This window comes from Physeter macrocephalus, chromosome 19 (assembly GCF_002837175.3).
Source record: "Physeter macrocephalus isolate SW-GA chromosome 19, ASM283717v5, whole genome shotgun sequence".
Lineage (NCBI taxonomy): Eukaryota > Metazoa > Chordata > Mammalia > Artiodactyla > Physeteridae > Physeter > Physeter macrocephalus.
In genome coordinates this window covers 48,607,549-48,631,261 of record NC_041232.1, presented here as the reverse complement: position 1 = coordinate 48,631,261, position 23,713 = coordinate 48,607,549, and the positions used below count along the sequence as shown (strand labels likewise).

At 39.4% G+C, this 23,713-nt stretch overlaps 1 protein-coding gene across 2 annotated transcripts; it reads right to left on the bottom strand.

The window, feature by feature from the left end:
- Window positions 1–15,365: 15,365 nt before the first annotated feature.
- On the bottom strand, window positions 15,366–22,656 carry C19H18orf21 (chromosome 19 C18orf21 homolog). Of its 2 annotated transcripts, none has more exons than XM_024120975.3 (5): window positions 22,502–22,656; window positions 22,389–22,411; window positions 19,916–20,115; window positions 18,104–18,303; window positions 15,366–15,781 (listed from the first exon to the last, which is right to left on the bottom strand). In XM_024120975.3, the coding sequence occupies exons 1-5, from the start codon at window positions 22,576–22,578 to the stop codon at window positions 15,628–15,630; spliced, it is 654 nt and encodes a 217-aa protein (XP_023976743.1). In that variant the 5' UTR covers window positions 22,579–22,656; the 3' UTR covers window positions 15,366–15,627. The 2 variants fall into 2 exon arrangements, with proteins under 2 accessions (XP_023976743.1, XP_054936506.1); XM_055080531.1 differs by having other exon boundaries at window positions 15,366–15,776.
- Window positions 22,657–23,713: the final 1,057 nt, after the last annotated feature.

Sequence of the window (23,713 nt, the reverse complement as noted above, 5' to 3'; positions counted from 1 at the left end):
GGCACGAACCCGGTTCCCCTGCATCGGCAGGCGGACTCTCAACCACTGCGCCACCAGGGAAGCCCATAGGAAGAAATTTAATGAGTTCTTTACAGTTTCAAAAATGATGCCAACTAAACTGTAGTGACTAGAAAGAGGAAGGTGGTCTCAGAGTTTGTAGATTCCCAAGAAAACTGTAGTTTCCCAGTCCAAAATTCCCAGTCCAGCTTTTCAAGATTTCATTGACCTAAGTTGTCAGAAGCCCAATTAATAGGGATGCATAGTATCTAAATAAATACCTCCTTTCCATTTAATACAGCAAATGTAGTTTCTATGGTTTTTGAACGAATGTGTTGAGCCTTTAATATATGGAAGTTACCATACCAGAAGCTGAGAGAATTCAAACATGAGTAAGATGCAGCTCTGCCCTTAGAACTCAGAATCTAATGTGGGAAACAGATACTGACTATATTATAATGTCATAAGTCTATACAAGTGGTATGAAAAATGTTGTGGAACACTGAGAAAAGAATGGTTGATGTCTATGGGGAGCCGTTGGCTAGAGCTTTGTAGAGAAGATGAAGGACATTTGAATTCATCTCTTGTCAACTAACCATGGGTCAAATAAGCAATGAAAAAGATTTTTTAAAATGTGTTCTGTACCTGAACACAACAACACTGATGAATTAAATGAAAATTAAACTAAATGAAATAGTATATATAAACATACCTTTTGCTCAGTGGAAATCTGAAGGCATTAGATCTTACTTATGTTGAATAACATGGCTAAGTTTAGGTCTACTGGAAAGAAGGATAAGATTTTAAGGAAGAACGTAGTTACCTGATTTCAAGCATGTGCTGCATGGGCCAAACAACAGAAGCTGTCTTGAGGATTGTTCCTTGCCCCGCAGCCCCTACCCCAAGCCACAGCTATATGTGTAAGTACACGTATGTGAGTATGTATATATACACACACATTTCTCTGTGGCTGAAAAGGTGATGCAGTTTTTTTATTCTATTCATGTTGTTGGAAATTCTGTGATAGATAGAACATGATGTTTAGTTTCATAAAACCCAACTCTGTGTCTGAACTGAATTGCAACAATAGTTAAAGTATGGACCAGTAAAATAAAGACTGTAGCATATAAAAATGAAACATGATGTGCAGTCTGATTTCTTTCACTATATTGTCATGACTGGGATTGACTATCTGACAGGGAGAGTGGGACAGATTGCAGCTATCTGTCTGAACTGTAGACCAAGGAGCATGCCACTTGTTCTTGCTGCTAACTAGCTAGATTTACTCTTGGGTAAATGCAGCAGCTAGTTTGTTTAACTACATAATTTGAGGAATGCCATTTCTGACTGTGTAAAGGATTTGAGGCAACAGCCAGAACTACGTACTGGCTGAGGTAAAATATTTGAATTCTCCTTGGAGGAGCATCCCTCACCCAACTTTGGCTGTGTCTCTCAGACCTGGACCTTTAAGTTAAAGACTCAAGTGAGGGTTCTGTTCACAGGTTAACCTAAGGACTGATTTGTTGGAATCTGCTATATTTTCTTGCTTTTATTGAATTAATAATTCCCCTGCATGAGCCTAAAGGCTTACATATTTAATTGAGGTTAGGAAACTCCCCCAGGTTTCATAACCTCAGGTTTCATTAGGCTTACTGATCTGAGTGAGTGTTTTTTTCTTGTCAGAATTTAGGTACTATAGTTTTCAAGGAAGTGCCTAGAGAGAGTATTAGCATATTTGATGTGTGTATATAAGACTGTGGTTAGAAAGTTTGTAAATTCTTTAGAATAGAACTGGTATGCCAGCAATAGTTTAGGTAGACCATTCTCTCTGAGCACTTTTATCGTAGTCAAGATACTGCACCTTAGAGAGAGATACTTGAAGCTCAGGGGAATAGTGAAATTCTTACTGAATTGATGTGAGGGAGCAACACAGCACTGATTGGAATCTTAGCGGTGGAGTGTGCTCTCCCCAAAACCCAAAAGTCAAGTTAGATTTTTATTTTTATTTTTTAATTTTTTGGCCACACCGTACGGTTTGCAGGATCCCAGTTCCCCTACCAGGGATTGAACCCAGGCCACAGCAGTGAAAGCCTGGAATCCCAACCACTAGGCCACCAGGAACTCCCCCAAGTTAGATTTTTAAACAGAAGTTTGAAGTCAGCTATACTGCCACCCAGCTGCTCCTTTATATTCCATTTGTCAAACAGTCATGTATTTCATCAAGACAACAGCAGAAGTTTAAGAGGTATGTAAAATTCAGAAGCATTGCCTGTATTGACTTGGGAGTTCAACAAAAACTGCTTTAAACCTCCCCAAAACTGTCACTATTAAATAAATAGTCCTGATTTTGGCCACAAAATTAAAAAGTTAAATTTTACCTACCTAAAAAACTTCTGTCTCTTTTCATTAATCATATAATTATCGATTATATTTAAATACCAGGTATCCTGCCTGGTGTGCCCCTGAGGGTATATGAAAAAAAGTAGCTGGTACTATAGCTAGCTAGTAATACAGGGAGAATTATTTAGATCCATACACTGTAAATGTAATTCCAAGATACTGAAACGAAAATCCCAAATACAGATATTTAAGACCACTACCCAATCTTTGTGCGAAGTTTCCCTAAATTCAGAGTGAAATTTTGGAATAACTAATCTGAAATGAATAAGACCTAATGCTATGACTGGTGATTTTATATTTTTAAAAGTTAAGGATTCAAAGACATACTTTAAATAGTGTAAATTATATGTATATTTGATGTGTGTGTGATTGCATATTAAAATTAGTAAGAAAATATTCTCTCAAAAGCTAATAGTTCTAAAAAGATAAATTTTAAATATTTCATATCAAGAAAAGGTTAAAAAGACTTAGGTTGAATTGAATATATCAAAAACTATATACTTTAAACACCTGTACCACTGCGTTCTCTTTTGTCTGTTAACTTTAATGACAATTGATAATTGACCTCAAGATTTATAACCAACATTTTGGGGTGCCCAATATATAAAAGAATATGTTGATTCCACAAGTGTTACTACAATTTCTGTCCTTGAGAAAAGTAAAAGATGATTTGGAATTATTCCAAGGAGACATGTATATAAATCTTGTATTTACAACTTTGGATAGAGCCATTACAGGAAGACCCAGTTGAGGCTGTAAGGACCTCTTGTACATAACTCTGGAGATTGAACCACTTGGATTTTCTGCATTTCATGAAATGAATTCATAGGTCAGACTTCATTAACCTCCACTACCTACATGCCACCTCAAGAAAGCAGTCACCAAAGTAAATCTGTCACTTGTTAGAACACCAAATTGCCTTGAATTGAACCTGAACTTAGACTGAAGATATATTAGACAAGTGTTGATATTGTTAAAAAAACAATCTAACAACACTTGTTAAAAGACTTTATTCAGGACCTTTGTGATAGGTATCAAGACTATTCCAATAGGGGAGAAAGTTGGAGCTCAACTCTGTGCTAAAGACAGCTGGGGATTTATGGCCAAGGAGCAGAGTAAGAGGATTGGTGGATTGAAAATTACTAAAAGATGTTGAGGGTGGGGAAATTATTGCTAAACTGACTTAGCAGGATTTTTTGCTAAAACTGGGCTAGGCAGGCCAAATACAAAGCCCAAGGATGAGGCCTAGTCAAAAAGAGGGATCAGAGAAGCTTGTCTAAAGTTTGGTCAAGAAGAGGGTCTTTGTCCATATAAATAAAACCAAAAAATGTTTACAAATACCTCAAAACAATTTGCCTACATCATTAACGAGATGCTTTCAAAGGACGACCACCACAGGGTAATGCTAGATCTTGTTATTCATCTAGTGGTTTTATTGTTGGTGTTCATAGTTTTTCCATTTTTTTGATCAATTATGATAATACCACAAATTTCTTGAGCACTTTCAACATCCCATCCACTCTTAGGTGTTTTTCACGTACCATCTCATGGAGTCCTCACAGCACCTTTATGTGGTAAGTACTATCGTTACCCTCATTTTACATATTAGGAAACAGACCCAGAGAAATTAAGAATTTGCCAAAGATTACACAGTTAATAAATGGCACAGCCAGGTTCTGCAAGGCAGGACCACAAAGACTACAGTCTTAACCAGAAGGTCATACTTGTTTTTAGGAACAAACAAGTAATTCTTAGAATTAATTTTATTTAAATGTACAATATATGGCTTATCAGATTATAAAAGAAAAGATACTTATATTTGGTTGCAGGGTTAAAACATTCAAGTAGGCATATGGTAATACTAGAATTAAATTTTAAGTATAAGAACTCAGGATTTTTAAGAATTTCTCTTTTCCAGCTCTGCCTCTGCAGTGGTCTAGGTACTATTACTATTCCTCAGTAGAAGTATCACCAACATCCTATTTCTGGCATCACTACTAATTTGTGCTCAAAAGTAGCAGGGTTTCTTGGAGAGGGGCTGCTTCCACATCTTATGACTGAGAGAATGAAGATAGTCTGGAAATTTTCTTTGCAAGAAAGCAAGGCAGATGCTTTCAAAGTTCTGATGGGGTTGAAAGAAAAAAGTCAGCTTAAAAGGGCCTCTCATTGGCCAAGATGTAACAATTTAAGCATCAAAATACAAAATAGAAACTAAATTAAAAGAAGTAGTCTATAGAAAAATTGGGATTTTCTTTTCAAATAACTAGTATTATATGCAATTGATTTTTATTCAGAAAAATTCCTATTTATATTTAATTGTACGTTTGGTCCCAGGACAGATGGAAGCATATTGAACACTTTCTATCTGAGTTACACCCAGGGGTTACAGCCCTCACAGCTCAGGCTGGGAGGCACACGGGCACAAGTCTCACCAGGCTCCTGTGTGGAAAGAGCTGTACAAAGGCTTGTGATCAGGGCTTTGAGCATTTCTCTGTGTGTTATATATCAATAAATGGCTTACTAAAAGAAAATTTTAAAGGCTGAGAGTAAGGATCCAGGAGAGGGAGAAGATGAAGAAGGCAGGACTATTCCACTGGCCAACGGCCCTGGGCCAGAGAAGGGGCGAAATCCAGGATCGATGGCCAGACTGGCCTTGCTGGGGAGGAGGAAGGCTGCCTCTTCTGGAACAGGAGGGAAGCAAGAGAGGAACTGGTGAGAAAGTGAGAGAACTCAGCTTAAAAGTAGAGCAATGTCTCAAATGTGCAGTTGTACTTTGACTCCCAGTTAATTCACTGGCACTGTCCCTCTCAGGGGTGACCCACCTAGGAACATTACTCGAGTCCTAAAATCTGAGTAGGGATCACATTAAAAGTCACCATTGTGCTTTCGCAGTTGCAGCCCAGGGGCTGTGCTGAGGGAGACAATAGTGGACAGCATGGAACCAGGGTATATTGAAGATGATTTTGGTCTACAGATTGTCAACTATCTGGTGCCAAAGTTCTTTGTGGACACAAATGAGGCAATATTAGATCTTTGTCTCCCCTTGCCCCTTTCCCACCCATTCCTGTTGGTTTGATTTTCCCTCTCAGGGTTCTGCCCACCCCATCCCTCTTTGGCTGGTGAGGGCCTCCAGTTAGGCTTGCTGCAGTCCACAGGATCAGTGGTTCTCTGGTCACATGTTCCAGTCTCCACATCCCGTGACTAGACAAGTAGCCCAGAGCTAAGCGAGCTGTGTTCAGGAAGCACTACGGTAGCTGAGAGGATTCATCAGCATATGAGCAAGTGCCATGTCAAAGAGATGGAGGTCCAGGAATCAGAACTGCTCAGTCTGAGCCCTACATTGCACATATGCTGCTTCTCTTTATAAGACTATCATTTTCACTTAAGTATCTACACTGTAATATTTTTAAAATTATTTTATTGAAGTATACTTGATTTACAATATTGTGTTAGTTTCAGATGTACAGCATAGTGATTCAGTATTTTTGCAGATTACACTCCGTTATAGGTTTTGTGTGTGTGTGTGTGTGCGTTACGCGGGCCTCTCACTGTTGTGGCCTCTCCCGTTGCGGAGCACAGGCTCTGGACGCGCAGGCTCAGCGGCCATGGCGCACGGGCCCAGCTGCTCCGCGGCACTCCATTATAGGTTATTACAAGATTCATGGTATAATTCCCTGTGCTATACAGTATATCTTTGTTGCTAATCTATTTTATATAGCGTAATTTGTGTCTGTTAATCCCATACCCCTAATTTGTCCCTTTCCCCTTTCCTCTCCCCTTTGGTAACCACAAGTTTGTTTTCTGTATCTGTGAGTCTGTTTTGCATATACATTCATTTATATTATTTTTTAGATTCTACATATAAGTGATATCATACATTATTTGTCTTTCTGTGACTTATTTTACAAAGCATAATATTCTCTAGGTCTATCCACGTTGCTGTAAATAGCAGTATTTCATTCTTTTTTATGACTAATATTCCATTGTATGTATATGTATGTGTATATATGTCTTATTAGTCCAGTCATCTGTTGATGGGCACTTGGGTTATTCCATGTCTTGGCTATTGTAAATAGTGCTGCTATGAACATTGGGATGCATGTATCTTTTCGAATTAGTGTTTTCATTTTTTCCAGAAGATACCCAGGAGTGGAATTGCTGGATCATACGGTAGTTCTGTTTTTAGTTTTTTAAGGCACCTACATACCCTTTTCTATACTGGCTGCACCAACTGACATTGCCGTCAACATACGCTGTAATATTTTTAGGTAATTTTTAATTTTCATTTTTTAAATAACAGCTTTACTACATCTTTTTTATCTTCATCTGTTGATGGGCACTTAGGTTGTTTCCATATCTTGGCTATTGTAAATAATGCTGCGATGAACATGGCAGGTACAGGTATCTTTTCAGATCAGTGTTTTTGTATTCTTTGGATAAATACCAAGAAGTGGGATAGGTAGATCTTGTGGTAATTCTATTCTTAATTTTTGGAGAAATCTCTATACTGTCTTCCACAGTGTCTACACCAATTTACATTCCTACTAACAAACAGTGTACAAGTCTTTCCTTTTCTCCACATCCTTGCCAACACTTTGTTGCCTTTTTTGATACTCACAGTTCTGACAGGTGTGAAGTGACATCTCATTGTGGTTTTGATTTGTATTTCCCTAATAATTAGTGATGTTGAACATCTTTTCATGTGTCTGTTGACCATCTGTATGTCTTCTTTGGAAAAATGTCTATTCAGCTTCTCTGCCCATTTTTTAACAGGTTACTTTTGCTGTTGTTGTTGAGTTATATGAGTCCTTTATATACTAACCCCTTATCAGATACATCATTTGCAAATATCTTCTCCCATTCAGGTTTTTTCATTTTATTGATGGTTTCCCTTGCTGTGTAGAAGCTTCTTAGTTTGATGTAATCCCATTTATTTTTGCTTTTGTTTCCTTTGCCTGAGGAGACATATCTAGAAAGATAATGCTAAGACTGATGTCAAAGAGCATATTGCCTATGATTTCTTCTAGGAGTTTTGTGGTTTCAGGTCTTAACATTCAAGTCTTTAACCCATTTTGAGTTCATTTTTATGTATGGTGTGATAGTGGTAGTTTCATTTTTTTGCATGTGGTTGTCCAGTTTTCCTAGCACCATTTATTGAAGAAACTAACCTTTCTTCATTGTATGTTCTTAAGAAAATTTAAGTTTTAAACTTTTAAGCAGCAAAGAGGCTTGGAAACGTATTATAGTTTAAAGTATCTAAATTGCTTATTTAAAGAGCTTTTAAAAGGTTGAATACAATCCTAGCCTATCATTTAAAAAATGTTTATCTGTGTTCCAGGAAAGACTTAAGGTAAACTGTTACTATGTTATTTTTTTTAAATATTGGAGTGTAATTGCTTCACAGTGTTGTGTTAATTTCTGCTGTACAATGAAGTGAATCAGCTATATGTATACCTACCTCCCTCTTGGACCTCCCTCCCACCCCACCCCCCATCCCACCCATCTAGGTCATCACAGAGCACAGAGCTGAGCTTCCTGTGCTTTATAGCAGGTTCCCACTAGCTAGCTATTTTACACATGGTAGTGTATATATGTCAATCCTAATCTCCAAGTTGGTCCCACCCTGCCCTTCCCTGACTGTGTCCACATGTTTGTTCTCTACATCTGCGTCTCTATTCCTGCACTGGAAATAGATTCATCTGTACCATTTTTCTAGATTCCATATATATGCGTTAATATACGATATTTGTTTTTCTCTTTCTGACTTACTTCACTCTGTATGACAGACTCTAGGTCCATACACATCTCTACAAATGACCCAAATTCGTTCCTTTTTATGGCTGAGTAATATTCCATTGTATATATATACCACCTCTTCTTTTTCCTTTCATCTGTCATTGGACATTTAGGTTGTTTCCATATCCTGGCTATTGTAAATAGTGCTGCAGTGAACACTGGGGCACATGTCCTTTTGAATTATGGTTTTCTCAGGGTATATGCCCAGGACTGGGATTGCTGCGTCATATGGTAGTTCAATTTTTAGTTTTTTAAGGAACCTCCATACTGTTCTCCACAGTGGGTGTATCAATTTATATTGCGACCAAGAGTGCAAGAGGGTTCCCTTTCTCCACACCCTCTCCAGCATTTATTGTTTATAGATATATTGATGATGGCCATTCTGACCAGTGTGAGGTGATACCTTGTTGTAGTTTTGATTTCATTTCTCTAATAATTAGTGACGTTGAGCATCTTTTCATGTCCCTCTTGGCCCTCTGTATGTATTCTTTAGAGAAATGTCTATTTAGGTCTTCTGCCCATTTTTTGATTGGGTTTTTTGTTTTTTTGATATTGAGGTCCATGAGCTGTTTGTATATTTTGGAGATTAATCCTTTGTCCATTGCTTTCTTTGCAAATATTTTCTCCCATTTCTCTGAGGGTTGTCTTTTCGTCTTGTTTATGGTTTCCTTTGCTGTGCAAAAGCTTTTAAGTCCCATTTGTTTATTTTTGTTTTTATTTTCATTTCTCTATGGTGTTAGGGAGTGTTCTAATTTCATTCTTTTACATGTAGCTGTCCAGTTTTCCCAGCACCACTTACTGAAGAGGCTGTCTTTTCTCCATTGTATGTTCTTGCCTCCTTTGTCGTAGATTTGGTGACCATAGGTATGTGGGTTTATCTCTGGACTTTCTATCCTGTACCATTGATCTGTATTTCTGTTTTTTGCCAGTACATACTGTCTTGATTACTGTAGCTTTGTATAATAGTTTGCAGTTGGGGAGCCTGATTGCTCGAGTTCCGTTTCTCTTTCTCAAGATTGCTTTGGCTATTTGGGGTCTTTTGTGTCTCCATACAAATTGTAAAACTTTTTGTTCTAATTCTGTGAAGAATGCCATGGGTAATTTGATAGGAATTGCACTGAATCTGTAGATTGCTTTGGGTAGTATAGTCATTTTCACAATATTGATTCTTCCAGTCCAAGAACATGGTATATTTTTCCATCTGTTTGTGTCATCTTTGACTTCTTTCATTGGTATTTTATAATTTTTTTTAATTGGAGTATAGTTGCTTTACAATATTGTGTTAGTTTATAATGTACAGCAAAGAGAATCAGCTAAACATATACAAATATCCCCTCTTTTTTGGTTTTCCTTCTCATTTAGGTCACCACAGAGCACTGAGTAGAGTTCCCTGTGCTATACAGTATATAGTTTTCTGAGTACAGGTCTTTTGCCTCCTTAGGTAGGTTTATTTCTAGGTATTTTATTCTCTTTGTTGCAATGGTAAATGGGATTGTTTCCTTAATTTCTCTTTCTGATCTTTCATTGTTAGTGTATAGGAATGCAAGAGCTTTCTGTGCATTAATTTTGTATGCTGCAACTTTACCAAATTCATTCTAGTAGTTTTCTGGTGGCATCTTTAGGATTTTCTATGTATAGTGTCATGTCATCTGCAAACAGTGAGTTTTACTACTTTTCCAATTTGGATTCCTTTTATTTCTTTTTCTTCTCTGATTGCCATGTCTAGGACTTCCAAAACTATGTTGAGTAATAGTGGAGGGTAGACACCCTTGTCTTATTCCTGATCTTAGAGGAAATGCTTTCAGTTTTTCACCATTGAGAATGATGTTTGCTGTGGGTTTGTCATATATGGCCTTTATTATGTTGAGGTAGGTTCCCTCTATGCCAACTATCTGGAGAGTTTTTATCATAAATGGGTGTTGAATTTTGTTAAAAGATTGCTTTGGCTATTTGGGGTCTTTTGTGTCTCCATACAAATTGTAAAACTTTTTGTTCTAATTCTGTGAAGAATGCCATGGGTAATTTGATAGTTAATATGCTGTATCATATTAATTGATTTGTGTGTATTGAAGAATCCTTGCATCCCTGGGATAAATCCCATTTGATCATGGTGTATGATCCTTTTAATGTGTTGTTGGATTCTGTTTGCTAGTGTTTGTGTCATCTTTGACTTCTTTCATTGGTATTTTATAATTTTTTTTAATTGGAGTATAGTTGCTTTACAATATTGTGTTAGTTTATAATGTACAGCAAAGAGAATCAGCTAAACATATACAAATATCCCCTCTTTTTTGGTTTTCCTTCTCATTTAGGTCACCACAGAGCACTGAGTAGAGTTCCCTGTGCTTATTTTTGCGTCTATTTTCATCAGTGTTATTGGTCTGTAGTTTTCTTTTTCTGTGATATCTTTGTATGGTTTTGGTATTAGGGTGATGGTGGCCTCGTAAAATGAAAGTGGGAGTGTTCCTCCCTCTGCAGTTTTTTGGGAAGAGTTTCAGAAGGATAGATGTTAGCTTTTCTCTAAATGTTTGATAGAATTCTCCTGTAAAGCCATCTGGTCCTGGACTTTTGTTTGTTGGAAGATTTTTAATCACAGTTTTTTCTGAGTACGGGTCTTTTGCCTCCTTAGGTAGGTTTATTTCTAGGTATTTTATTCTCTTTGTTGCAATGGTAAATGGGATTGTTTCCTTAATTTCTCTTTCTGATCTTTCATTGTTAGTGTATAGGAATGCAAGAGCTTTCTGTGCATTAATTTTGTATGCTGCAACTTTACCAAATTCATTCTAGTAGTTTTCTGGTGGCATCTTTAGGATTTTCTATGTATAGTGTCATGTCATCTGCAAACAGTGAGTTTTACTACTTTTCCAATTTGGATTCCTTTTATTTCTTTTTCTTCTCTGATTGCCATGTCTAGGACTTCCAAAACGGACTTTTGTTTGTTGGAAGATTTTTAATCACAGTTTCAATTTCATTACTTGTGATTTGTCTGTTTATATTTTCTAATTCTTCCTGATTCAGTCTTGGAAAGTTTTACCTTTCTAAGAATTTGTCAGTTTCTTCCAGGTTGTCCATTTTATTGGCATGTAGTTGCTTGTAGTAGTCTCTTATGATCCTTTCTATTTCTGCAGTGTCAGTTGTAATTTCTCCTTTCTCATTTCTAATTTTATTGATTTGCATCCTCTCCCGTTTTTTCTTGATGAGTCTGGCCAAAGGTTTACCAATATTATCTTCTCAAAGAACCAGCTTTTAGTTTTATTGATCTTTGCTATTTTTTTCTCCATTTCTATTTCATTTATTTCTGCTCTGATCTTTATGATTTCTTTCCTTCTACTGACTTTGGGGTTTTTTGTTTTTATTCTTTTTCTAGGTGCTTTAGTTGTAAGATTAGATTGTTTGAGATTTTTCTTGTTTTTGGAGGTGAGATTGAATTGCTATAAACTTCCCTCTTAGAACTGCTTTTGCTGCATGCCGTAGGTTTTTTTTTGTTGTTGTTGTTGTTGTTTTTGCGGTACGTGGGCCTCTCACTGTTGTGGCCTCTCCCATTGTGGAGCACAGGCTCTGGACGCACAGGCTCAGCGGCCATGGGTCATGGGCCCAGCCGCTCTGCAGCATGTGGGATCCTCCTGGACTGGGGCACGAACCCGTGTCCCCTGCATCAGCAGGCAGACTCTCAAGCACTGCGCCACCAGGGAAGCCCAATGCCGTAGGTTTTGGGTTGTCGTGTTTTCACTGTCATTTGTTTCTAAGTTTTTTAAAATTTCCTCTTTGATTTCTTCAGTGATCTCTTGGTTATTTAGCAGCACACTGTATAGCCTCCATGTGTTTGTGGGTTTTTTTTTACAGTTTTTTTCCTGTAATTGATTTCTAATCTCATAGCATTGTGGTCAGAAAAGATACTTGTACGATTTCAATTTTCTTAAATTTTCCGAGGATTGATTTGTGACCCAAGATGTGATCTATCCTGGAGAATGTGCTGTGTGCACTTGAGAAGAAAGTGTATTCTGCCACTTTCGGGTGGAATGTCTTACAAATATCAGTTAAATCTATCTGGTCTATTGTGACATTTCAAGCTTGTGTTTCCTTATTAATTTTCTGTCTGGATGATCTGTCTATTGGTGTAAGTGGGATGTTAAGGTCCCCCACTATTATTGTGTTACTGTCGATTTCCCCTTTTATAGCTGTTAGCACTTTCCTTATGTATTGAGGTGCTCCTATTTTGGGTGCATAAATACTTATAATTGTTATATCTTCTTTTGGATTGATCCCTTGATCATTAGGTAGTGTCCTTCCTTATCTCTTGTAACAGGCTTTATTTTAAAGTCTATTTTATCTGATATGAGTATTGCTACTCCAGCTTTCTTTTGATTTCCATTTGCATGGAACATTATCTCTTGTAACAGGCTTTATTTTAAAGTCTATTTTATCTGATATGAGTATTGCTACTCCAGCTTTCTTGTGATTCCCGTTTGCATAGAATACCTTTTTCTATCCCCTTTCAGTCTGTATGTGTCCCTAGGTCTGAAGTGGGTCTCTTGTACACAGCATATATATGGGTCTTATGTTTGTATGCATTCAGCCAGTCTGTGTCTTTTGGTTGGAGCATTTAAGCCATTTCCATTTGAGGTAATTATCAATATGTATGTTCCTATTACCATTTTCTTAATTGTCTTGGGTTTGTTTTTGTGGGTCTTTTTCTTCTCTTGTGTTTCCTGCCTAGAGAAGTTCCTTTAGCATTTGTTGTAAAGCTGGTTTGGTGGTGCTGAATTCTCTTAGCTTTTGCCTGTATGTAAAGCTTTTGATTTCTCTATCGAATCTGAATGAGATCCTTGCTGGGAAGACTAATCTTGGTTGTAGGTTTTTCCCTTTCATCACTTTAAATATGTCCTGCCCCCCCACCCCTTGGCTCGCAGAGTTTCTGCTGAAAAATCAGCTGATAACCTTATGGGGATTCCCTTATATGTTATATTTTGCTTTTCCCTTGCTGCTTTTAATATTTTTTCTTTGAATTTAATTTTTGTTAGTTTGACTAATATGTGTCTTGGTGTGTTTCTCCTAGGGTTTATCCTGTATGAGACTCTCTGAGCTTCCTGGACTTGGAAGCTCAGACTTCCAAGACTATTTCCTGGAAGCTCAGACTTCCTGGACTATTTCCTTTCCCAATTTAGGGAAGTTTTCGACTATAATCTTTTTTTTTTTTTTTTTTTTTTTTTTGTGGTATGCGGGCCTCCCTCTGCTGTGGCCTCTCCCGTTGCGGAGGACAGGCTCCGGACGCGCAGGCTCAGCGGCCATGGCTCACGGGCCCAGCCAGTCCGTGGCATGTGGGATCGACTATAATCTCTTTGAATATTTTCTCAGACCCTTTCTATTTCTCTTCTTCTTCTGGGACCTCTGTTATTTGAATGTTGGTGAGTTTAGTGTTGTCCCAGAGGTCTCTGAGACTGTTTTCAATTCTTTTCATTCTTTTTTCTTTACTCTGCTCCTTGGCAGATATTTCCACCATTGTATCTTCCAGCTCACTTATTTGTTCTTCTGCCTGTTATAATCCTGTTGATTCCTTCGTGTGTTTTTCATTTCAGTTATTGTGTTGTTCATCTCTATTTGTTTGTTCTTTGGTTCTTCTAGGTCTTTGTTAAACATTTCTTGTATTTTCTCAGTCTGTGCCTCCATTCTATTTCCGAGATTTTGGATCATCTTTCCTATCATTACTCTGAATTCTTTTTCAGGTAGTTTGCCTATTTCCTCTTCATTTATTTGGTCTTGTAGGTTTTTAACCTTGCTCCTTCATCTGTAGTATATTTTTTTGTCGTCTCATTTTTTTTGATGGGTGGGACTGTGTTTCTGTCTTACTGGTTGTTTGGCCTGAGGCTTCCAGCACTGGAGTTTGCAGACAGTTGGGTAGAGCTGGGTCTTGGTGCACAGATGAGGAACTCTGGGAGACCTGACTCCGAGGAATATTCCTTGGGGTCTGAGGTTGTCTGTTAGTCCAGCGGTTCGGACTCAGTGCTCCCACCACAGGAGCTCAGCCCTGACGCCTGGCCCGTGAACCAAGATCCCGCAAGCCACGTGGCAAAAAAACAAAACAAAACATGGCGCAGGACAATAACAAGGAATAAGAAATAAAATAAAATTAGAAAACTAACAGATATATTATAAACAATAAAAGTATAAATGAAACAACAACCAGAAGATAAAACAGAACCAAAATAGCAAAAAAAAAAAAAAAAAAGCCAGAAAGGCCTTGCCTTAGGCAGGGCATGGGACTTAGGCAAGGGTGGGCTTTAGGCAGGGGCCTGGGGCCTATGCTCAGGACCCACAGGGCCAGAAAAGGCCCAAGTGGGGGCGGGGCTTAGGCTCAGCACAGCTGGATGGGGCCCTGGAGTGCCGCCGGCATCAGAATGCAGAGTATCGGGGCCAGGACCTCAGCAGGCTCGCCAGGGCCCAAGTGGGTGTGGGAAATGCTAGCTACGTTCCCCCCCAATCCTCATACCCCCGAGGGTCCCTCCCCATTCACCTCTACTCTTCCTCCCCCATCCTCCAACGCCCCCACACAGCCAGAGGGGGCCCTGGAGGGTGGAGGACCAGGCCCGTAACCCCAGCAGGCTCCCTGGGGCCCAAGTGGGCGGGGGAAATGCTAGCTGTGCTCCCCTCCGATCCTCTGAACCCCCGAGGGTCTCTCCACATCCCTGTTGATCCCCTCGCAGTGAGTGGGCCTCTCGAGGCATGGGAACCCCTCCCCTACCACCACCCCTCAGGGGTGCCAGTCCCATTCCACCTCCACTTCTCCTCTCCCCTCGCTCCCCCTCCCATGTTCTGCCTTGTCTTTTGGGGGTTCCTCCCATACCCTTGGGTGTCGAGGTCCCCCACCAGCATCTGGTAGGTGCCCTAGTTGTGAGGAGACGCGGACTCTGCGTCCTCCTACTCTGCCATCTTGACTCTGCCTTCCCATGTTATGTTCTGATGTAAATTTTAGGCCTAAAAATAAGTCACCAGAGCAAATGAAATGCCACTTATGGTGAAATATTATACTTTATAGTTTTTCTGAATTATCAATAAGGTTACAGACACCTAGAAAGCAGCACACCTCTCATAAACATCTCAATTTCCTTATGAAAGAAAATGACATAAATAATGAAAACTTAAGGGAGGAGAAAATAATAATATAACCACTCAATTCCATATATATCTTTACTACTTACAAGGACCTTTCATATATTTTTGATCCTCACAATCACCTGGTGAGGTAGGCAGGTTTCAGTTTTTCATTCTAATGAGGTATTTTCTCCATAAACACTGAAGAATGCCAAGAAAAGTTTGCTCTTGAACCCTAGTTTCCATGTATTTTAAGAATAAATAAGTTCTTTAAAAAGCAGGTTTTCTGACTAACTTTAGTTTCAGAAATTACATTAAACATTTCTTATTTTCATAGTCCATCCTTTACAAAGAAGATAAGAAATTTCTGAAGTCCACCTTTGGATTCTTTTCAGATTCACTCTGACTAAGCAACATTTTTAGTTGAGAGAAGTGTTTCTTTGTTTTGCTCACATTCTTTGAGGAGCAAATGGGTGTTGACTGTCCAGATGTAGCTGTTCTGAAAAGAAACATAAAGCCACACTTAGGTATACTGACAAACAACAGTTCTTCCTTCTTAGCCTAGATACCTGCTACTAATATCATTTTCTACTCTTCCGTAATTATGGTCATATATGAGCAGTGGCTGTACCCAGCAAAGTCATTCCCATTTTATTAAAAAATCTCCTCACTAAACAGGCTACAGGCAACATTTAGGAGGTATAATGGGTGGTTCCGGAAGCTTCTATCACTACCTGAAAGAGAAAGCTAAAGGCAAAGTGTCATCAGGTCTGAATTCCTTCTAAGTCTGACACCAAGATTCATGACAGTTCTAAGCAAGGACTTTAAAAACATATTTTTTCTTCACAGCTCAAGACCACTTCTTTCTCAAAAGTGAAGAATATCAACCTACACATATAGGTACCATTCCATTGTATTTTCGCTCCTACAATCTAAGCACCATGGGGCAGACACTTTGTACGACTAACTGTATATTCCAGTGCTTTTTAACAGTGCCAAGCACAGAGGAGGCCCTCTAAAAATATCCACTGAATAGATGATTCCCCATCTGGTATGTGTGTATTTATGCCTCGTTCTACTTCCTTCCTTCTAACTGTGTTCATCCCCCCAAACAATATCTGGGGTTTGTCAGTCTCATCCCCCTTCTGACTCCCCATCCATGATAAATGTGAAATAGCTTTCTCTTTCCTGCATATATCTAAGGAGGAGTCTGGTCTAAATACAACTGAATTATTTTAAATATGCCAAATGTTCTTTTATCTGCACATGTCCAATAAAGTAGAAACTTCCATGATGAATTCCTATTGTACCAAACATCAAAATAACTAGGAATATAGAGAAAACTAGACTTGAAATTTAAAATGTCAAACCCAATATAAAAAACCTCAATTCAGTAAAAACAAATAATCCAGTCCTTGCTGAATTTTGTTATTGATTTTCAAGAAACTACCAGACTCTTTTGTAACAAAATGTTTGTTTAAAAATTCCTTTCACAGTTTCTATGGAGTTAAATTTATTGATTAGCATAGTGAATAGTGTATTGAGGATTACTAAAAACATGTGCCCAGTCACACAGTTAACTTAGTATCATTTCATAAATCCCTATTCAGTTAGATTTCCACAGGAATTTCTGATACAGGAAAGAGCAAGAACAAAGGTTTAGAGCAGGAAAGTAAACTGTGAGTGGTTCAGTTTTGCTGACACATAAGATGGATTAAGGCAAGTAAGAGAGGCAGACAGGTTGGTGCCAGGTAGTGGGGGCTGGAAATCCATGTTGGAGTATTTGTTCCAAATGCTACAGAGTGAGGTGCTAAAGCTTCTAATCAGAACTGTGCTTTTAAAAAATATCAGACTTGGACTTCCTGGTGGCACGGTGGTTAAGAATCCACCTGCCAATGCAGGGGTCACAGGTTTGTGCCCTGGTCCGGAAAGATCCCACATGCCATGGAGCAGCTAAGCCCGTGCGCCACACTACTGACCCTGCGCTCTAGAGCCCACGTGCCACAACTACTGAGCCCACATGCCACAACTACTGAGCCTGCACCCTACAGCCCATGAGCCACAACTGCTGAGCCCATGTGCCACAACTACTGAAGCCCTCACGCCCAGTGCCCATGCTCCGCAACAAGAGAAGCAACCCCATGAGCCTAGAGCCCATGCTCCACAACAGAAGCCACTGCAAAGAGAAGCCCGCGCACCACAACGAAGAGTAGCCCCTGCTCGCCACAACTAGAGAAAGGCTGCATGCAGTAATGAAGACCCAACACAGTGAAAGATAAGTAAACAAATAAATAAATTTATAAAAATATATATATATATATCAGACTAGAAGGGCTTGAAACTAGGAGCAGGAAGACTCAGGGAATTATTGTAGTAGTCCTGGTAAAGAGTGAATAATGACCTGAATAGATAGCAGCAGCAGGGAGAAAAAGGAAAGAATAGCTGCAAACACCTTGGAAGCAGGATGGATAGAAACTGGCAACTAACTGGACCAAGACTGAGGGAGTAGGATTGTCAACTATACTCACCATTTCAGGTCAGAATGTCTAGAAGGGCATGTTCATTTACGGAATAAGGAACTTAGGAGGATGGGCAGGTTTGAGTAGTTACCTGTGGGGACATGTAGGGGTGGGAAGTGGATATATTTAATAGGGAGCTGGGAACAGGCCCAGGGAGAGACTGGAAGTAGAGGAACACACCTGGAAGTCAGTGCAGTGATGACTTCCTCAACTGCATGGCAATTTCAGGGAGTGTATTAACAGAGAAATTAGAACTCATGGGTTAACACTGGTAATTTAAATAGCTTAATGGATTAAGATACCTGAAAATCAATGCTGGGCTCTTGGCTTTGGAACCAGACATATCATGATTTAGCTTTGCAGAACTTAGAGTCTTTCTCTCTGGGGTCTTTAGGCTGAGTTTACTTGCAGGAGTGGTAGGATTGCTCTTCAATGTTGACAGAAAGCTTCTACTTTTACCATGATGTTTAACTGTTCTGTTGCATGTTTTACAAGTAATCAACTGCCATAAAAAGAAGAAATAGTGGGTCTGATTTCTCTTATAATTTAATCCAATAAACTGCATGCTCATTAAATTCATATACATAAGGGACTAAACCAGGTACTACAGGGTGAGTAAGAAAGGCTGCCCTCAGCAAGCTTGTAAACTAGCAGCAGGAATCAGACAAGACACAAATTTAAAAGAAAATCTTCAATAAAAAGTTAATGGCTAAACATTTGTATATAATTTAAAACACCTTTTTAAAGATGATAACGTCTTTACTTTCTCAACGTAAAACCGTGTTTGGGGGGGAATGGAGGAGACTGGGAATGATACCCTTTAACATCTGGAAAGTTGTTCTTTATAACAATAGTAGACATTTAGCTTTTTTTTTTTTTTTTTTTTTACTTTTAGCATTTTTTTGCAGACAAACTCCAAGCCTTTTCCCAATAAAACATGGCAAAATATCACTGAAAATTTAATTGACTCCTTCAAACCTTTATTCTGTAAATACAGGTTTAAAGCAATTTATAAAACCAATCAAATGAATCCTCACATTCTCATACTTCTTTACTTCATTAGCGATAGAGGTTGACTTTCTTTTCAGGATTCATTTTTCAACACATGGTTCATTTTATAGTTAAATGCCTTTCTTCTACATATCTGACTCACAAGGCACAGGATTCAGCCCAGGCCTCAACAAAATTAACAGAAACTAGTTTAGCTGAGAAGTACTCTGATGTTCATGAACAGGTAAAAATGCATTTACAGAGGTCTACTTAAGTTGCTTTATGCTTCATATAAATAATCAATTTTATGACAAAGCAAAATTCATTTACCTGTCCAATTATGGTAAACTCCTAAATATGGCAGTTCCAATCTAAGTTATTACCGACTGTAGTCTTGGGCCAGACATAATCTGTCATAATGTCCAGAATGCCCAGCACAGTGCCTGGTAGTAAGCAAGCACTCGAATAGTTGATAAATGTTAACACAAAACATGCAGATAAAGTGTATCTGATACTGGTCTCTATATAGTAAACCAGAGTAATTTGCTTTTGGTTGTTTTATTGCACTTAACATCCCCAATACATAGCATTGTCTGGCATAAGATAGATCCTCAATAAATGTTTGATGAATGAACATAAGATGAACTTACCTTTGTTGGGCATAAACTTAAATACATACTCTGACATGGAGCGGAGGTGACTGAAGAAGTAACACTGGTACCTAATACATAAGGCAAGAGCCTTATGTATACCTAATACATACTGCTGTTCAAAGAAAAGAACCATTAGGTGAAAAAATAATTTAGTGGTAACTGCAGTTCAGGTGAAGTCACATGGGTGAGCTCAAGAAATTCTCAACTTTGTGAAAATAATTGTGCTCAGCAATAAGATCTGGGCAATTGAGAGTTCACGATGTTTGGTTTTAGGTAATTGTGAAAAACAAAAATAAGCTGTACTCTTGATGAAACAGTAATCACTAGAAAGAAATTCTATGTATATATTTTGACAATCTAAATATACTACTACAAACCTCTGAGTTATATTCAGGCTAATTCTTAACCTCATCTTAAGTGAAAGAAAAGAAAATTCTGGTTTATTTATACATACTGGAATTGAAATCTTACCAATACACTTTTGGAGTCTTTGTACTTTTTCAAAATTTTTGCTTCTTTAAAACTGAGTGTATAATTTCTTGCTTCTCGATTAAGAAGTTTCTGTATTTTGGGTGTCAGTTTGGGTTTGGGTTTGAGACGTACTCGAGACTTATCCTGAACCAGCAACTGGAAACAGTATGGACATGTTCCTTCAAAAGTGCTTTTATCATCTAAAATTATACAAATGAAACTCACAAGTCAGCAAACAGAATATTTTGTTACTGCAACTATCAATATTATAAATGCAAAAGAGTATATTATTTAATACAAGCAAATATACATTTTCCTTTAGCAAACTCAAAATATGAGAATTTACAAAAACATAAATCAGCAATAATTTATTTTACAAAACACTATAATTCTATCCATTTACTCCTTTTAGCAACAGATAGGTAAGTCCCCACCCTTTGCTACATTGTTCATTACTTGCTACCAAGTAAAAAAGGCTGTATGTCTCATCAATTTTACAAACACATTTATCACAAAATAACAAATTATATTGTGACTTTTCTTTTTAAACAATTAGCACAATTTTGTGGTTGTGAGCTGGGCTTTGTCTGCAGTACAAGGTAACAGGACAACAGACTTGCCCCAGGACCTTTATGCAATCAAGAAAGCATTCACTGACCGTCTACCATGCTAGGCTGTGGAGACATAAGTATGGAAGTAAAGGAGTTGCTATCTTTATAGAACTCACGCTCTTGGGAAGCCCTAAGTAAATAAAGATAAGACTGGTAAAAACTGCAACAGAATATGATTAAAATGCCCTGAAAATTATTAAACTCTGCATAGACTAGCCAGAAACACTTTGAGCAGGCTTGAAAAAAGTCATCACAGGTGACTGTAAACTCTTATCTGTATTTGGAAATGGCATCTATTATTGGTAACGGGCTTTCAGGTACAAGTACAGTGAAAAAGCAAGCATGGTTATTTAGGGAAAGGGGAGGTGTGAAGGTGATGATGCTGAAAAGGAAGGTGGGCACACTATCTGTTATTCAATAAATATTTATTGGTGAGCCCTGTGTTAAGTGCTAGGGATAGACAGCACTACAAAAAGCTAAAGACCATGTTCGTAACTTAGCTCTGCCAAATGTAAAATTCATTCATATTTACTGAGTGACAGTTAAGTGCCAAGCACTGTTCTGGGTGTGGGAAATACCACAGTGAACAAAGGACAATTCATGCAGAGAGACAATAAATACAACAATGCCAAATGTTAAGTGCTGGGGAGAAAAAAAATACAGGAAAGGGGGAATGGGGCGTAGCGATGGAGCTGCTATAATCTTAAATAGGGCAGCCAGGGAAGGCTTTGTGGGGTGACATTTGCAAGAGACCAGAAGGAAGTGAAGGAAGAATCCAAGGAGATATGTGAGGTAAGATTTCCAGGTAGAAGGAAGGGCAGGTGCAAAGGCCGTGAAACAGCACGGGGGCCTGGCAGTGGTTGGAGTTCAGTGAACAAAAGGGAGAGCAGGTCAGAGAGGTAATGCAGACCTATGACATAGGGCCATGAAGTCCCTTTAAAAGATTTTCACTTTTACTCTGAGATGGGCAGTTATTTCAGAGTTGGTAGCAGAGAAGTGACATGATCTAGCTTTGGTTTCTATTGGGCTCACGTTGGCTGCTGGATTGAGACTGGACTGTAGAAATGCATGGGAGCTATTGCCAATAATCCAGGAGAGAAACTGATGGCTTGGACCAGGGTGTTAAGTTGGATGTGGAGAGAAGTGGCTAGATATTGGATATATTTTAAAGCCAGTGGGATTTGCTAGCGTACTGGCTTGGAGAGGAAGGCTGTTAGTGAGTCAAGAGTGGCTCCTAGGTTTTTGAGCTAATTCTTAAGGATGGGGTTACCATTTACTGAAATGGGAATAACTGGAGGAGGCGGGTTGTTGTGTTGGGGGATAAAGCTTGAATTTTCGCCTAACATAATATTCAAAAAAAGTTGTCAACTTATCTGGATGAGTCTAGGATTCGGGGAAGTGGTCTGGACTGGGGATATAAATTTGCAAGTCCTCAGTATGCAGAATTTAAAGGCCATGAGAGTGGATGAAAAACTGTCACCAAAGAATTGAGTGTAGCTAGAAAAGAGGTCCAAGGGATGTCCTGGGACACTCCAACATTTGTAAGTTGGGGAAATTAGAAGAAACCAGCAAAACAGAAGTACTGGCTAAAGAGGTAGGAGGTGAACTTTGTGATGGTCCGGAAGCCAACTGAGGAAACTATTTCGAGTAGACTGATCAATGCGTCAAATGCCGCTAATAGGTCAGGCAAGATAAGGCACGTTAAGGAATTTGGATTTTTTACGAAACTGAGACGCCTCTAGAGGGGGTTTATTATGGCAGTGGGTCGATCCGATTCTTTTGGATCATCTTGAGCGTTGTGGGGAATGAAGGCGAGCGGGGTGACGACAGCCTGACCCACAACCAACGGGCGTCCTCCCTACCGTGTGACGAACTGTAGGCCCAGCTGCAAAAGAGAAAGAGACTCATAAGGGACGAGGAAACATCCTCTAGCGGCTAGCCTCCCGCTCCCGCTCCCCCTCCCTCCCTCTCTTACAGGAGATAGCGGGCCTGGCCCGGGCAGCTATCTTGTAGTTTCCGCGCCGCAGCCTCAAGGTAGTGCTTCTGCCTCATAGCCACCGCCACCTCTACGCCGCTGAGACCCGGTGACAAAAAGAGACTCCGGAAACCGGCTTCCCAACGTGGCGGACTTTGACGTCGGGTTAAGCGCTCCCTCCGGAAACAGGTGCCCTCGTCTGAAGGGTTCCGGTGCCTTCGCGTCCGGTCCGGCGCGCAGGCGACCCTGCCCCCGCCGTTGGCCCCTCCCCCGGGTCCCGCGCAGTCCCCGCGGGCGAGGCGGCGATCACTTCAGACGATAGTCTGAGCGGAGCAGCTTTCCTGGGCAGGGGTGGCAGCGTCAGGAGGCGAGAGTGCCGCCCGCCTCTCCGTCTTTGTCTGGTAGCCTCCTTTACCATACCCCTGTTGTCATTTCATAAGCCCCCGTTGCCCTCTAAATTTGCGGGCTGGGGTACTGACTTGGGCCGCGGCGGGCGGAAGCGCGGTCCGCAGGGGGGCAGCTGGGAGAAGCGAGGCCTCGAGCTTCTGTCCTTCTCTTCCTTCCTTCCTTCAACTGAAATTCACATGACATAACGTTAACCAAGTTTAGGTGAACACCTCATCGATGTTTCGTACAACTGCAATGTTGTGCAAACACCACTATTACTAGTTTGGAAACATTTCTATCAGCCTACCGGTACCCCATTAGCAGTTACTCCCCATTCTTCCCTCCCTCTCAGCCACTGGCAACCACTAGTCTACTTTTTGTCTCTATGGATTTACCTCTTCTGGACATATATCAATGGAATCATACATGGAATCTCTTGTGTGAGGCTTCTTCCATTTAGTATAATGTTTTTGAGGTTCATCCACTTTGCAGCATATATCAGAACTTCATTCCTTTTTATGGCTGAGTAATACTACGTTGTATGTATGTACCATGTATTGTTTATCCATTCATCCATTGATAGACGTGTGAGTTGTTTCTACCTTTTGGCTATTGTGAATAATGCTGCTATGAACTTGAACATGTATTTGCTACTGTATCTGTTTTCTGTTCTTTTGGATTTATACCTAGCAGTGAAATTGCTGGGTCATACTGTAATTCCATTTTTAACAAGGATTCCAGTTTCTCCACATCCTCACCAACACTCATTTTCTGGTTTTTTAATTCTAACCATCCTAGTAAGTGTGAAGTAGCCTCTCTTTGTGG